This window comes from Pleuronectes platessa, chromosome 2, assembly GCF_947347685.1.
Source record: "Pleuronectes platessa chromosome 2, fPlePla1.1, whole genome shotgun sequence".
Classification (NCBI taxonomy): domain Eukaryota; kingdom Metazoa; phylum Chordata; class Actinopteri; order Pleuronectiformes; family Pleuronectidae; genus Pleuronectes; species Pleuronectes platessa.
This window is the reverse complement of record NC_070627.1, coordinates 18311771-18326962: the sequence shown is the minus strand read 5'-3', so window position 1 is coordinate 18326962 and position 15192 is coordinate 18311771. Positions and strand designations below refer to the sequence as shown.

Sequence of the window (15192 nt, the reverse complement as noted above, 5' to 3'; positions counted from 1 at the left end):
ACAGCGATACAGTGATAAAAAATTAACCATCTCGAACCTTGTAGATAGTATTTCAGATGCAGGCTAATGCTGAACATTGTGGTTATTACCTCTGGCAAGGAGGTTATGTTTTCACCCGCATTTGCTTTGTCAGCAGGAGCAAAGAAGTACCTGAACAGATTTCCATCAAACTTGATGGAAGGATGGGACATGGGCCAAGCGAGAATCCATGACAGTTTGGTGAAGATCCAGACAATGGAGCAGATAGAGGAATGTTTAATCACCCTCTTTGGAAATGTTTTGACATTTTCACGCATTTTCCAGGGAATAAGAAATGGATCTTGATGAAAATATTTAGGTGATTTTTATCTGTGAGTGTGTGAAATTTGAACATGTTACCATCATGCTACATTACAAAGAAATACAGTGTCATTTATTTCTGAAGTCCACTTACTTGTGCAGGACGGCTATCTCATTCTCAATGCTGTTCTCCTTGCCCTCTAACGCCTTCTTAGGGATGCACTTGATAGCCACCAATCTCTGAGTCCTCTTCTCCTCAGCCAGGACCACCTCGGAGAACGCTCCCCTGAGACACAAACACACAGGTCAGCCTCTTGTCATTTATCACTGCGCGTGTGTGTGTGTGTGTAGACACAGCTTTTCATGTGGATCTGTGACAGAGAAAAAATAACTCCTGCTTTCATGACATCTTGGCTGCTTACATGTAAGTGTTGGAATAATTTTTGGTGTATTGATGCCAGATAATGTTTATTTTTAGCTTCAGCCTCCACCTGAAGTATTTTAGTTGCTGCTGCTGCTTTTTGAGAAGCTACAATGCGGTGGAACGATTTGGAAACACAGATATGATGTCTTTCTGAGGGACACATTTAGATACTAGCCAAAGAGTGATTAAAATTTTTAGTTAAAGGTCTCAACCATGGATCAATCAACTGTTTGACCACAGTTGACATTCTGGCATGATAATGTAGTAAAAGGTATTTTTTCTGTGTCATGTTAGCTATCAACATGATTATAGACATCAATTTAGTGATCATAATACTGCAACACCTTAAACCTACAATAAGTGATGTTTCATAAATGTGTCTGAGTGTGTGTCCAGGTCAGTAGTTTATATATGAATGTTTTTGTATGAATGTTCAAATTGTAGGTTCAGACATTTAGCACAACTCCCATTAACATAACAGAGCAGCTAACTCCATGGTTAAGTCCTTTTATGGCACATTCCTGGGGTTGAAGTGATATTATCTTTTCATCGGCCAGGTAGAGGAGGAGGAGGTGGAGCAGGTCGTCCACTAATCATAAGGTTCATAGCTGGGCCGACAGTGTATGAGTGATGTTTAATAGAGACACATACATGCACTGTAAGAATGTGTGGGTGAATGGCAACAATGTACTCTTAAGCACTTTGAGTTGTCATCAAGACTAGAAACGCTCTATAAAAATAAAGAGCATATGCCATTTATCTGTAGACACTTTATGGCCTCTGGCATAAACCACTTAACTTCTTTCTGTTTTCTCTGCTTGTGTTTCCCTAAAAAAATACATAATTCAAGAAAAGTACAACAGAAGAACTGAAAGTAGTTGAATCCTTTCTCCTGTGAACAATTCAACAGAGACAGGCAGACACTTATAAGCTTCTGGTGCTTTAGCCATTTGTCAAGAGATTTTTGACTCAGAGCCAAAGCTGTACAAAGACTAGAATCATAGATTTTAAAATCAATATTATGTTAGGATTAATAATACAACAGCAGTGACAGACTGTACGGAAAGTAACGAACATCCGGAAAACAACGGAACACTGTTTGTTGAAGGTAAAGCAGAATAAGCATCGATGTGATGGTAATACAAGATTCTCAGGTGCACTATACGTGTGCACGTCCCTCTCATACACACACCTTTGGTAATAGACCCTTGAGGCGTACACAGCAAACAGAGAGTCAAGAACCACTCAACTGTGTATATATATATAAAGATAAAGATAAATATAGAGAGAGATGTTCCAGTAATTAGAACCAATGTATAATGTGTATCTAACAAACAACACTCAAAGCTGCATTCACGTCAGCACAGATGGATTTTGATTGAAGAAGATTCCCACGAATTGCAAGCTTATAAGTCACCAGCTCACTTAAGATGAAAGAAATACTGAGAAGTAGTAGTAGTATATTTGTTTGCTTTTCAGACACTTTGATATTATTAAGCGCTAAACAGTTTTAACTGCACCTAGGACGTTGGAGTAAAAGCTATTTACAAGTTAGACATTTGTAAATCAAATAACTGAGATACAACATTACTTGTTTTCTTTCTGGATCAAGCAAGTGGTCCGGAAGGTAAAAGGAAGTACCATTCTTCAGTCTGAACTTGAATTCAGAGAGTTCACTGTAAGCCCCTCAGGGCAGAGATAATATGCGGCCCTACAGGAAACAAACCGAAACGTAAATTCCTTCATTCCTCCCACTTTCCGGCTATTGAATGCTGAGAGTCTTCAAAGAAATGTAAGAGAATTCTTTATTATCATGCAGACATGTTCAACTTGCTGATGTCTGATGTTGATGTTTGGATGCTGCTACTAGTTTGTGTTCTTAATTCTGTATCAATGCAACATCACACTTAAGTAAGTTTCCAACATAGATGGTTAAAGTTTACAGACAGTGAAGATAAGATAAGAAACAATCTGCAATAAACTAATAAAACAAATGCTAATACAACTGCCTGATAATTTAGCAATAAATACAAGTTCATCAAAATAAAGTTACCACTTCATACTATAACCTTTGTTTTTCATATGTACTACGCTGGATTGATAGACAACACGCTCATATACTGAAATCAGATTAAAGCTACAGTAACTTTTCTATATTTTTTAGTTGAACTCCAAGTTTTTAAGTCAGCCTTTCTTTTCTAACAAGCCACAGTCTGGGGTGGGTGCTTTAGGAGTTTCCTAGTAGAACCACAGTTGACTGAATGCACTTCCTCAGGTTCTGCATCTTTCGCAGACACTACCTCAACGCACAGTGAACAAATGCATGTTTATTTTGGAACAGGTCTTTATCTAATCAGTATACGTGAGAAGACAGTCAGTATGTTGGCAGAGACAGACTGAGATATGTGTAAACATGTTGACGGGCGACAGCTGACGGTTTGTGCCGTACAGTTTCTCTGCAGCGAGCGCACAGAGAGGAAACACAACCGTGACTGCAGAGTCATTATAATTATTACAAGGAAGGACTACAGATGTTAGTGGAGATATGGTCTAGGAGGTGTGATGATTACAAACCACAATAAGAACCTGTCCCCTGCAGCTCTGTTCTGTTGTTTGTTATTCCTCCCTTCATTATTTAAAACTAACCTGACCAAATAGTCTAACATATGTCCATGTCTAATTGATTAGATTTGTTTTATTTAAGCACTAATTAATTTCCACTATTTTGGTAAATAACTATGTTAGAAAACATTTCTGATGCAGGCTCACAGCTGTGGAACACCTAAAAGGGACGTTTTACAGTAAAATACAGCAAAACAACACATCACAGCATTATAACTAAACTCCAAACCACTGGGATCCAGGTGGGTGTTTAAAACGCACTTTAATCTTAACACAACTATTTTTCTCTGCAGTCTCCAGCAATGACACAACTAACTTATCTGCTGAAGACATCGGTTCAGAAAGGAGACTATACTTGCTACCACGCAGGACCGCTATCCCCTTGAGTGACACTGTGGTGTAAACCCGTCTGCATGGCTCAACACAGTTTGCCAAAAGCAGAACAAACCGAAGCAAACATGTTGTCTTGATTTTTTGTGACTGCCGACAAACCTGTAACACATCTTTTGACAAGATATCATCAGAGCTGGTTGACCTGCACTTTCTGACCTGCAAGTAAATGGTTCATACATTTCATGAATTTCAATTTGCATGTATCATTGTGGGTGTCTCAAAATGTTGTGTTACTGTATCAGTTTGTATTCTATCCTTCACTGAAGCCGGTTTTGTTTAAAATATACAGACTAAGGACATATCGTCTTTACAAATGTCTCAAGATCAGCTACTCATCAAGGAATCCTACAACACAACATCGATCAGCTCAATTCAGATGTGAAAGGTGTCAGAGCAGTACTTAGAATGGTGCTGATAAGACAAAATTGGAAGTTACGTCTAACTTTGAAGTATTTAAAATGCATATTTAATCTCTGATTCCATAACCCCCTCACCCAAAGTGACCTACATTCTGCTTCTTTTGTCGTTAACATCAAAGCTTAGGGAACACTGATCAAACTTGCAATTACCCTGGGAGGGAGACCTTGTGGTCACAATTCAACTAAAAAAGTAAAACTGCCACAGAAAGACCATTAGTTATGGCAGGCTTCCAGCGGTGTGGAGGAGGGTGTCAGTGCTGCAAATTCCTCTGTCGCATCTGGGGGATTTGGTTGACATTCTCCATGCACCCACTGACAGACCAAGGGGCTCTGGGGAAGTGTCAACAGTGGTTCACATAAACCCTGAGAAAATCTGAGAACACTAATGTGTCTTTGATTATGCATAGTCTGCTAATCTACACTGTTGCATTGACAAAAAAAGAGGTTATGACATGCTGTGTTTGCAAACTTAGCGAGAGTAAAAAACTTGTACAGACATCAGTGTCACTTAAAAGGACGGAAGCCATCTTTTTTAATGTGGTCCTTATCTCATACACTAACGTGGAGGAGGCATGATTTAGCAACCAACCAACAGGGGGCAAGGAAAATGCTCTGGCTTCACTTTTGGGGAGCTGTCATGTCCATCGTTAAATAAAGTCTATGGTCAGAGCAGATCAAATAACACAGTTGTAATACCTCTGAGTGTATCAAATTTAAAGGGCATTTTATCGCTGCCATTTGTAGAAATACAAATATGTTTTAATTATTAATATAAAGCTTGCTTCAAACCAGATACATGTCGCAAATCATTGACAATGCAAAACCTGTTTTGCTTACTTCTTTTGTCAATGACTTTTATTTACAATAACAAGTCACTGTTTATCCAAGTGAGACAGTGTGATTAGAAAGCTACTAAAAAGCTGAAAGGAGGCAGAGGAGAATAACGCTAATCTTTCATTTTTGATAGAAATGCTGAAACGCTGCAGGGATAAACAGTCCTGATGAACAGGTTTAAACCCTGTCCTCTGTCTCCTATTGACAGTGAAGGCTCACTCATCCATATTCCTGTCCTGTAGAAAAGAATAATACTTCTATTGCAAGTTATGCAAGACCCATTAAAAATATGGATGTTACAGTAAACTTTGTGCTACAAACTGCTCAATACGTCTTGTCCAAATGTCTCGGTCAAAAGGAAAATCTATAGTAGAAAGCAAGGGCAAAACATACCTAAAGTCAATTTTCTGCCTGTCACTGACACAGCACCCTGACCACAGGTTCAGAAAGTATGAGTATGATTGTGATGACTATTTGATGGAGGCAGAGTCATGTGGTTAGTTGGCTGATAGCTTAATGACAGAAATGGTTTCGGTTGGATTATTAGGTAAACAACTGTGTTTACTGAGCAGTTCCTGTTCCTAACAGGATGTTCTTGTCACCTGTGAGGGGCCCATGTCCAGGAAGAGGATACACACACAGACACACACACATACAGTGCACCCACACTACTGCACAGTCATTAGCGACTTAAAACAATAGAGACACGCTCACTGCTACTATCCAAACAGTAGGGCGTGTTCACAGACGAGACATTCACTGTGCAAATACTTTACACAAGTGTTTAAACACGGACAAGCAGCTACAAAATTTAAATGTGGGAAGCCTCTAACAGAGTAAATATTTACGTGAAATTAAGACAGCATGAACTTTAGTGGCCAACATTGTGCCTTTGTGTATAAAATCTGTATTCAGACCAGTTTCCGTCTCTGAACTTACAGACTTTCAGACTTTGTGTTGCTTAGTTTCTGTCGCTACAAACAACCTTTTGGGCTGTGAGTGAGGCGTGAGCAAGTTTGGAACTGCTCTCACCACTCAAATTTGTGCAAACCGCTTCTGAAACATCAGACGAGCATTTACAGCCAGTGTTGTCAATTTATCGCCTTTGTCACTCAACATTTCAGGCCCCTTTACTAACTCATTTCAAAAGCACTTAGAGACCAATCCAGCCACGTTTTAAACAAACCTGAGCTTCTTTCTGGAGAGGAGCGTCACCAGTCTTTCCTTCTGCAGGAAAACCTCTTCATGCGTTAAATTCACTTAACCTCAAGGCAGATAACATAGACTTGAATGAGCTCTAACTTTCTCTCTGAACGAGAAAATACATTTCGCTTGTAAAAAACATCCAAGATTATAGTGCCATCATCTTTAATTTATGGATTTATGTCATTGTAAAGTTGCTGCTGTAGTCTTGATGGGTTGCGTGTCCGCCGCTTTATCGCACTTGATCTGTTGTCTCACGCGAAATAGAAAAAAAATGCAAATGAGAACATCTTTATATGGCGCATGGCTATTTTAAAATCAAATAAACCCGCTGACTCCAGGAAAAATATGAATATGACCCAATAATGTCAGTTCTTAACTGCTGCTACAAAACAGTTTTCAACTACATCCTCAATTTCACACACTGACCACAACCCACCAAAAAACTAGATTGTGGTCAGCTCTTAATTTTTTTATGTTTATCCCAAAATGTTTCACATGGTGCATCCAAGGAAATTAAAACCAAGGAATAAGGATCTCACATGTCATCGTGCATATTTTTGTGCTAACCCCACTACAACAGATACACATGCACAGGAAACCAAGATAAAAGTGTTTAACAGACAATCATAAAATAATGACATGCAAAGAATTAAAACCAGGCCAGCTGATGAGTTCCAATGACTTTTATTTCTTATAACAGCCTCATTAAGAAACGGTATTAATGGGAGTTCGGTCTCAGTCCCCACTCTTAAAGTCTGCTCTCACCATCTGCTGTGTTACATAGGTGCCTGTGCCAATGCACATATGTAAAGTAAATATGCCGTGTTCAGGCATGTACACATTTTTTTAAAAGAAGCAAGGAAACTTGGCTCATATGTTGTGGTCTTTCCAGAATTGAAACCTCCCTTCACTTTGTATTTTGTGTTCCTGTAAATCCATCATTTCTCAAGCTACAACCAACCGCGCCATCTGTCCTGCTGAGAAATTGGTCAAGAAGTTATGCAAACAGATGACAAAATGGTAACTGTGGAAAGGGCAGAGAGACATAGGGAAGCACCATCTGGTCCAATAAGAGCTGAGAGACGCCCAACTGGGATACTGGCCCTGAAACATAAAAAGACCATCTTTGCCCAGTGGGCCCTCCAAACATAAAGACCTGCCCGACCAAATCAGCTTTGTACAAGTAAAGCATGATACTGGTTTTATTAAGATATAGAATTGTCAGAGAATGAGAGCTTAAGTATAAGATCTTAAAGCTGCTTATCAATATTTGTATGTTTAAAATGGATGAAATGGCCATGTGTAAAATGACAGAGGTTGCTATGTGAACCCAAAGATATTTCCAGAATTCGCAATGCTACCTGCCAAGCAAAATGACACACAGACAGTAAGTTACTGTCTGGTGAATATAGTGGAATATTTTGTAGCCAGAAATTATTTGAAAAAAAAACAAAAAACAGAGCAAAATGAAAAGTAAGATTTGGATTAAGATTTGTCAGGAGGCCAGAGGCAATACTTCAAATGAATGCTAATGTCCTCCCCCTCCCCCGCCTGTTGAATATGTAAAACAGCAAATGTTTACTATCACGTTTGCTACATCAGTTGATATCTCAATGCTGTTTAAAGTCTGTTGCATGGCCCCAAGAGCCCAACAACTTATTTTAAAGCGTGGACCTAGATTTGATTCTAAATATAAATCCTGTCATTTTGTGGTACAGTAAAATTAAGGCAAGAGATATTCTTTAATATGATTTAATTTGTTTATGATAATACAATTTGTAATTGTGGTAACTGGTTCAGGATGAATACATGTATAATGACATTTAAAAAATCACAACCGTAATACAAAAAGGATTTATTTAATTTACTGATATCAAATATCATCTCCTGATACCATCATGTTTCGGTCACTTTCATCTGAATAATCGTTGAATATGAGTGTTGCCATGTTGCTGCTGTATTTGACTCACTGCCAGTGACTTTTAGTTGGAGACCTCAGTGAACTCCACACTTGGCTCAACAAGAGGAAATTGCTTAACCATATCAAGACAGCTGAACGGCTACACTAAGAAAAAAATAGGGGGTGCATTTGCAGAAATAAAGTAAGATTTAGTTATTTTCACCCAAAAAATATTATAATAATTTAACACAAATATTACGCTTGAAAATGACAGCTATGATCAGTTCTTAAGAGAGTATGGTAAAGGAGTGGGTGAATATGGCAAGTTTACATCTGGTGCGAATTATAAATATCAAGCATAACAAAAACATTGTGCTCAGGGATTGGCGGAGAAAGTTGACTTGAATTTGTCAGCAGACACAACAAATGGAAGGAGAATGTTGCTCTGACAATTTATTGTTCAGTAAATTGTCTACTAACGAAGCTTAGCTATTAAATCTTCAAGCACGGTATCCTAAGAAAATAATAAATCCAACTTTCTTCAGTTTTGAATCTACTTGAAAAAAGTCCCTATCAAATTTATATTGGTGTAATTAAGCTGCAAAGTGAAGAGGATGCTCCCTGAGGATCTCTGTGAGTGGAGATAAAAAAAACAAAAACAGTATGTCTTTTCTAGACAGTTTGCTGATATGTGGAAACCTTTCCAGTACGGCATATGGATAATAAGGGATTATGACAATGGATAAAGACTGTGGGAAGATGGACATGATAAGCCTGCAAGTTGACTTAAAAGTGTTAGGGGAGGGGAATATTGCTGTGTGCAGATGGAGTTGCATAAGTGGGCCAGACAGTGGGCATATATATGTGTGTGTGTATTCCAGGAACTGCAGGCTATGCCATGCTGAGCTGAGCTGTGCTGAGAATTAGGTCAGGGCAGAGCTGAAGGGCTGAGGGTTCCATAAGCAGGGGTGGATTTTCAGGATTGGGTCAGACTTGGTAACGGTTCCAACTTGTCATTTTTCCAAAGAATAGTTTAACTCTGTCGATCGCTGCAGCCTCAGAGTGTAGAATGTGTAGTTATTCTCAGAATCTTTCAGCGGCTCTGTTGATTGTTATTTCTGGAATGTGTCTTTTTATGGTAAGGAGCATAAGAATGTCTGTGCACTGAATCAAAAAGAAGAGGAGGAAGAGAAAGAGTAGCCGGTCACAAGTCTTAGTCATAACCTGTATGGTCTTATCTGTGTCTGGGAGAGAGTTACGAGGGCAGACACAGTAACATGTTGTCCTGTGCTTTGAGCTCCCGCAAAGGAGTGTGTGCCTCCTCCACTCTCATGAAGGGAGGTATTATCTCTCTCTCTCTCCCTCTCATCCAACAGCTCAGTCACAATAAAACCTTAAAGGTTCAGTGTGTAGAATTTAGTGAGATCGAGTGTTTTCATGTTGCAGCTGAATACCCCTCACCTCACCCCCCTTTCCAAACATTAAGGAGAACCTGTGGTAGCCGTCAGTTGTCATAAAAAAAAAATCTAAAAAGGTATTTAGTTTGTCCAGTTTGGGCTACTGTAAAAGACATGGCGGCCTCCTTAGAGAGGACCTGCTCACGATGTAAATATAAAGTATTTAAATATAAAAGGCCAATTCTCAGGTAATGAAAACAACATCCGTACAAGTGAAAACATTACTAGGATTTTTTTATATTCATTTTCCGCCAGTAGATCCCTTTCACCTAAATCTAACACACTGGACCTTTAAGACAAAGAAAAACATCTAAGAAAAGTAAAACAAGGAAAAAGTATTTATTTTTAGATTTCTAGACAGGCCGTTGCCATTAGAGGGAGGATGAAGACAAGTGAGACTGTGATAAGACATGTCACTAATACAACTGTATAAATATGACATGTTAAATGATAGATAAAGAGGGAGAGTTAAGGAAGAGACAGATGAAAAATAGATGAAGTGGGACAGCTCTCATGCTGAGAGACTCATCTGCTCCAGAAAGGTGGCTGTTTCCTTTTGTTTGAACTATATTCATCATCATTTTGAATTCATTTGATTCTGGTTCACTCAGACAAGCACTGAATAATGAAGAAGAAATAAAAAATACCACCCAGAAAAGCATCGAATTCCTTCGTGGCTACAACTCAACTACATCTTTGAATCGCGTGCTGACATGAAAGCATGTTGACAGCGGGACGCTCACTATCTGGGAATCAGGAAGCAAAGCTACCAAGCATTCAGAGGTATAGTGCAGAGTAATGTGGTATTCTTATAGGTATGGGATAAAGATATTGCTTAACATGACCTAAAAACATAACATATCATGCAAATCCATCCATCCATTATCTATATCCCATGATCCTCCTTCCTGTAATGGTCAGGGGGGGTGGGGGGGAGACAGAAGCCAATCCCAGCTGACATTGGGCAGGAGGCGTTGTAAACCCTGGACAGGACGGAGCATATCACAGGGTTGATAGAGACAAGCCACCATTCACACATGAGAGTATCTTTACTTTATCAACCTAGCCCCAACCTGCATGTCTTCAGACTGTGGGAGGAGGCCTGAGTGAGTACCCAGAGGAAATCCATGTTAACACGGGGACAACATGCACGATCTATACAGAAAAGCTGCGTTGCCCCATACACATCATGAGGGCGGCTGTGGCTGAGGGGTAGAGTGGTCGTCCTCCAACCTGAAGGTCGGCAGTTTGATTCCCAGTCTGACCCACCTGCATGCCGAAGTGTCCTTGGGCAAGATGCTGAACCCTGAATGGCCCCCCATAGAATAACAAAGTGCTGCAAATAGATGCACTGTATGAATGTGTGTGTGAATGGGTGAATGTAAAACTGTACTGTAAAGCACTTTGAGTAGTTATCAAGACTAGAAAAGCGCTATATAAATACAAAATCATTTACCATTTACCACGATGCATTTATTGAGCAATTTTTTCAGCACATTCCCAAATATTTGTTTCACTTGATGTGACACTCAAACTCGCAAATAAAAATCTACAATTTTGGAAACTCTGGCAGGAGAAACATTACTTCTACTTTGAGATGAAGGATAATTTGAGCTGATCCCCTCCAGTGAATCCAGACATTTGTAGATGGTGGTTTTAATGAAGTGAAATGTGAAATGAGAAAAGGTCAGATCGTCCCCAAGCTGCTGCACTGAATTACAATTTTCCTTTAAATGCCTGATTATTGTAGATGACTCACAGCAGATTGCGCTCTGTCTTGTGCCTCTGCTTACTGACGGTAACATCTGACTGTTTTCATGCATTTCATGTATTCCCAACACATACAATTCATCAACACACTACTGAGACATGTACGAATGAACTGTGTGATTTGCTTGTTGAATAGCTGCAAAATAAGGAGAAGTCCGACAGGGTGATAAAGCCCTGATAGTGAAAGTTTGTCCTGTTGTAGCCTGATATGAGAGTTGCTTTAACCGATTCGACAACAAAAAAACCTGAGAGTTTACTAAATTCGGAAACAGCCCAATTTTTGTGGTTGAAACACTTTCAATGATGCAGTATCTTTGGTAAGATGATCTGTATTTGAGCAAGTTCCACTAATTGTACAGAAAAATCTTTGTTATTAAGATAATACAGTTCATACAGTATATAACACCTTTGACAAACTGTCAAAGCAACGGGACATTTCATAACATCTTTCAGTGCGGTCTATAAATAACTGTTTATGTCATCATTGTAATTCAAATGCATTTGACACTAAGGCAGACACAGCATCACACAACCTATATATAGTGTTCCCTATAGTCTTGCACACACACATACACATGCACACGCACACGTTATCGAACCTTCCACTCAGAAACAGAGAGCCCTCAGACAAAGTGGTGAAATAGTGTTGAAACCTTTATAATGTAGGCGAGAGGCACGAGCGTGAGGGAACAAGTGGAGCCAAAGGTTCCTCTTCTAACGACCAGATTGTTCTCCAGCCAGACGACCATTTACATGTCATAAACAAACAAAAACTCTTGCTGGATTCTCGCACGCAAGATTTGAACCATTAGCGAGGAAACGCCTATACTCAAACACGGCTTGTCTAATGGAAGTATATGTCTCTAAACCATTTATATTTTATTTATTTCCTGAATAGAAGCATCAATTTTGAATATAGGCAATGAGGATGATAAGCTCACTCCTGATGTCTGAGAAACTTTAGAATGAGAGACGTTAAGCGTGCGCAATCAAAAATAACAGAGATTCATTCAGAGAGACGGGGAGAGAGATGGCAGACAACAATCAGTTATAAATTTACAATACCAAAAACATGTCTTTTTCATCTGCTCTTTCATCTGGTTCGTCTCTCTCTCAATCACACACATGCACATACGCACACACTGTTCTCCCCAAATCAATAGCTTGTCATACGAGAGTGCTTGGGCTACCAGGGTCAACATAAGTTACAGAGACAGGCAGGGGACAATCCATCAGCCCTAATGATTTTAAATGATTCCGCACTCTTTCCCATGTTGTCCCGTCCCCAATGGCTTTTAAAATGCATTCTGGGTTGAAAGTGGAGAGAATTTCCCCCCTTTACTGCTCGCGGCATGAGAACATGTGCAGCCATTTAAAAGTCAGGAAAGAAGAAATGGCCCATGTCATGGGTCGAGAAATCTTGAAGTCTGCTGTTAAGTGTGGGAACAGGGAAAGAAAAACTCAAGAGCTGTTTGCAGACCTGATGTAAAAATATCCACATCGATACAGCTGTGACAAAGTTATGAGGGCAAAGGGATTGAAAAGGAATTTGCAAATAAGCAGTATACATTAATCTAATTTATTAGAAAACATATCCAAATTTAACGGTAAGACGATTTGCTTATAATTGTTTTATTGAATTTAGAACTCTTTACATTTGTTTGAATCACTCTTAAAGTATATTTGATAAAAATGCGCTACAATTTGTATACAATGGCATTCTTGTAACCCCTATTTTATCAGATTCGTTTAATAATTTTTTGATTAGTCATTTTTTATTTCTCTCTTATATATGGCCTATTTTGATATATTATGAATTTACATTATTTTGTAGTCGCTTTTATCATTTCATCTTGTCTTGTTAGAAAAGTGTTATATAAATTAGTTTTTATATTATTATCGTTTTTTCGTTATTAAAAGAATATGTATCCACAGTGGCTACATTGATCACAGACCTGTGAGCTGGTTGTTCACAGATGGAAACCCAGCATGAATTTGTGCAGTGGATATTGGATGGAGTGGACACTAATAACTGTTTGTGGTGACATATAACAGAGCTACAGAATTTATACAGGAAATATCAGTTTTCCGATCATGTGACCAACCAGCCAGGATGACACACTGAATATCATACATTGGACAGAGCAGAGTAGATCAATATTGGAAAAAAAGCCAAGGAAAGTTCAGGGAAGCCGTATGAAAATTAAAGTAGTTATAGAATAGGTTAATTTAGATCCTTTCTTTAACGTTGATGAAAAAAGGCTGGTTTTGCTGTTTCACAAAACACTGCTTCACACACACACACAGAAATTATCTGCTCTTATAAATAGTGAAAAACTTTCTTCTGCAGAAAAGCCATCTCACTTACTACCTGGCAAACCCACCATTATAATAGCAAATCTGCAAAGGTGCAAATACACCTGGTTTTCTAAGGGAGTGGGATTTGTATTGCATGTCATGGGCAAAACACACCCAAGGTAAATGTACAAATCTATAGCGTGTAGTGCAGAACAAGAACAACTTTCAAGTAGATTTGGACACACCCTAAACGCACCATGCCCTTTATATCATGTGCTTAGGTTCGTAAAATAAACCCACTTGTCTTATTTACAATAACCCAGAGGAGGATCAGTCCTAGACTTGTGTGTCCTCGGTTGTGTACCCGTACGATAGGAAAGCTTTAATTTGAGCTGAAAATCAAAGGGCGGCAGGACACACCGGGATGTCTGTTCCACAGTGAACACAGCATGAAGCCAGGAAACAGAGCAGGTGACAGGAGTGGGGAGCCAGAATGGAGCTGGATTTCTGGCTGTAGGGACGTGGTTTCGACAGAGATGGGTTGGACAGAGACAGAAACAAACACAGAGAGAAAGAGAGGTGTGGGGGGGCGGATAGACAGATTAACGTAAGTAAGAGAAAATGAGGGAAGAAGGACGGCAAGAGAGGATTTGAGTTGATTGCAGTGAAAGTGCTGTCGCCTGTTTGTGCATTATTAATCCCCATCTGGTTTAATTACAAAGACATGTGGCGGCAGCTGGAGATTCACCGTACAAACCGGGACATGTCAGTGGTATGCAAGTTAAAATGTCAACATCTATGACGATTGTGTTTATAGAGCTAATGTTTAAAAGATAATTAACATTATCCTTATGAGATGATTTATAGCAGTTATAGTCCTTCATGGTCCGTGAGGGAGGTCTAACACATGAGCGCATATCTAGAGAAACATGTGTCCGTTTCTCTTTACAGTATTTTCCTGTAAAAGATAGCAAGTTTATCTCCTGCACCATTTACCCGATGCTGGATTATTAATAGCAAATCAAAAACTTTGTTTCCATAGCGACTGTTTGAGTCCATTATGGAAAGTGTCTCCTGTTGTTACCAAGACAACAATCCAGCAATGGCAAAAAGGAACGAGGCACGCAGCTGAGTGATGCGGTGAGCTGGTGATCTCTCTATAAACAAGCTCTGCACCGAACCGTGGGCAGGTGGAGAACAGGAGGAATGATGGTTTTCATGTGTGCACTTATCAGATCAATTTGATGTGATATTCCTATTCCACTTTTTGTCATCGTGCACATAGGAAGCTAGAAACAGTTAAGGTCATTTTTGTTTTATATAGCATGATCACTTTATATTTGTTCATCTATGACTTTTATTAGAATAATGTTTGTCTGTGTTAGGTTTCCCTTAAATGTAAAATAACCAATGCACTTTTGAGCAAGGCTCGTGTAATTTTTCTACAGACTATTTGGCCTCTGCAGCTCTTTCTTGAGAGGGATTACGCCTTTATAAAAAATCTTATCAGTAAAGAAATGGTCATTAAAGATGGTAAGTGGCCATACATCAGTGTCATCTGTGTCTAAGAGGCTAAAGGTTTTACAACCT

The 15192-nt window shown here is 39.2% G+C and overlaps 1 protein-coding gene across 2 annotated transcripts in view; it reads right to left on the bottom strand.

The window, feature by feature from the left end:
• Positions 1-15192, bottom strand: part of camk1b (calcium/calmodulin-dependent protein kinase Ib) — a 35487-nt gene that overhangs the window by 10015 nt on the left and 10280 nt on the right. For both annotated transcript variants that reach the window (XM_053433574.1, XM_053433565.1), the window contains exon 3: positions 434-565. In XM_053433574.1, coding sequence (XP_053289549.1) covers positions 434-565 — 132 coding nt within the window. The remainder of the gene's footprint in view (positions 1-433; positions 566-15192) is intronic.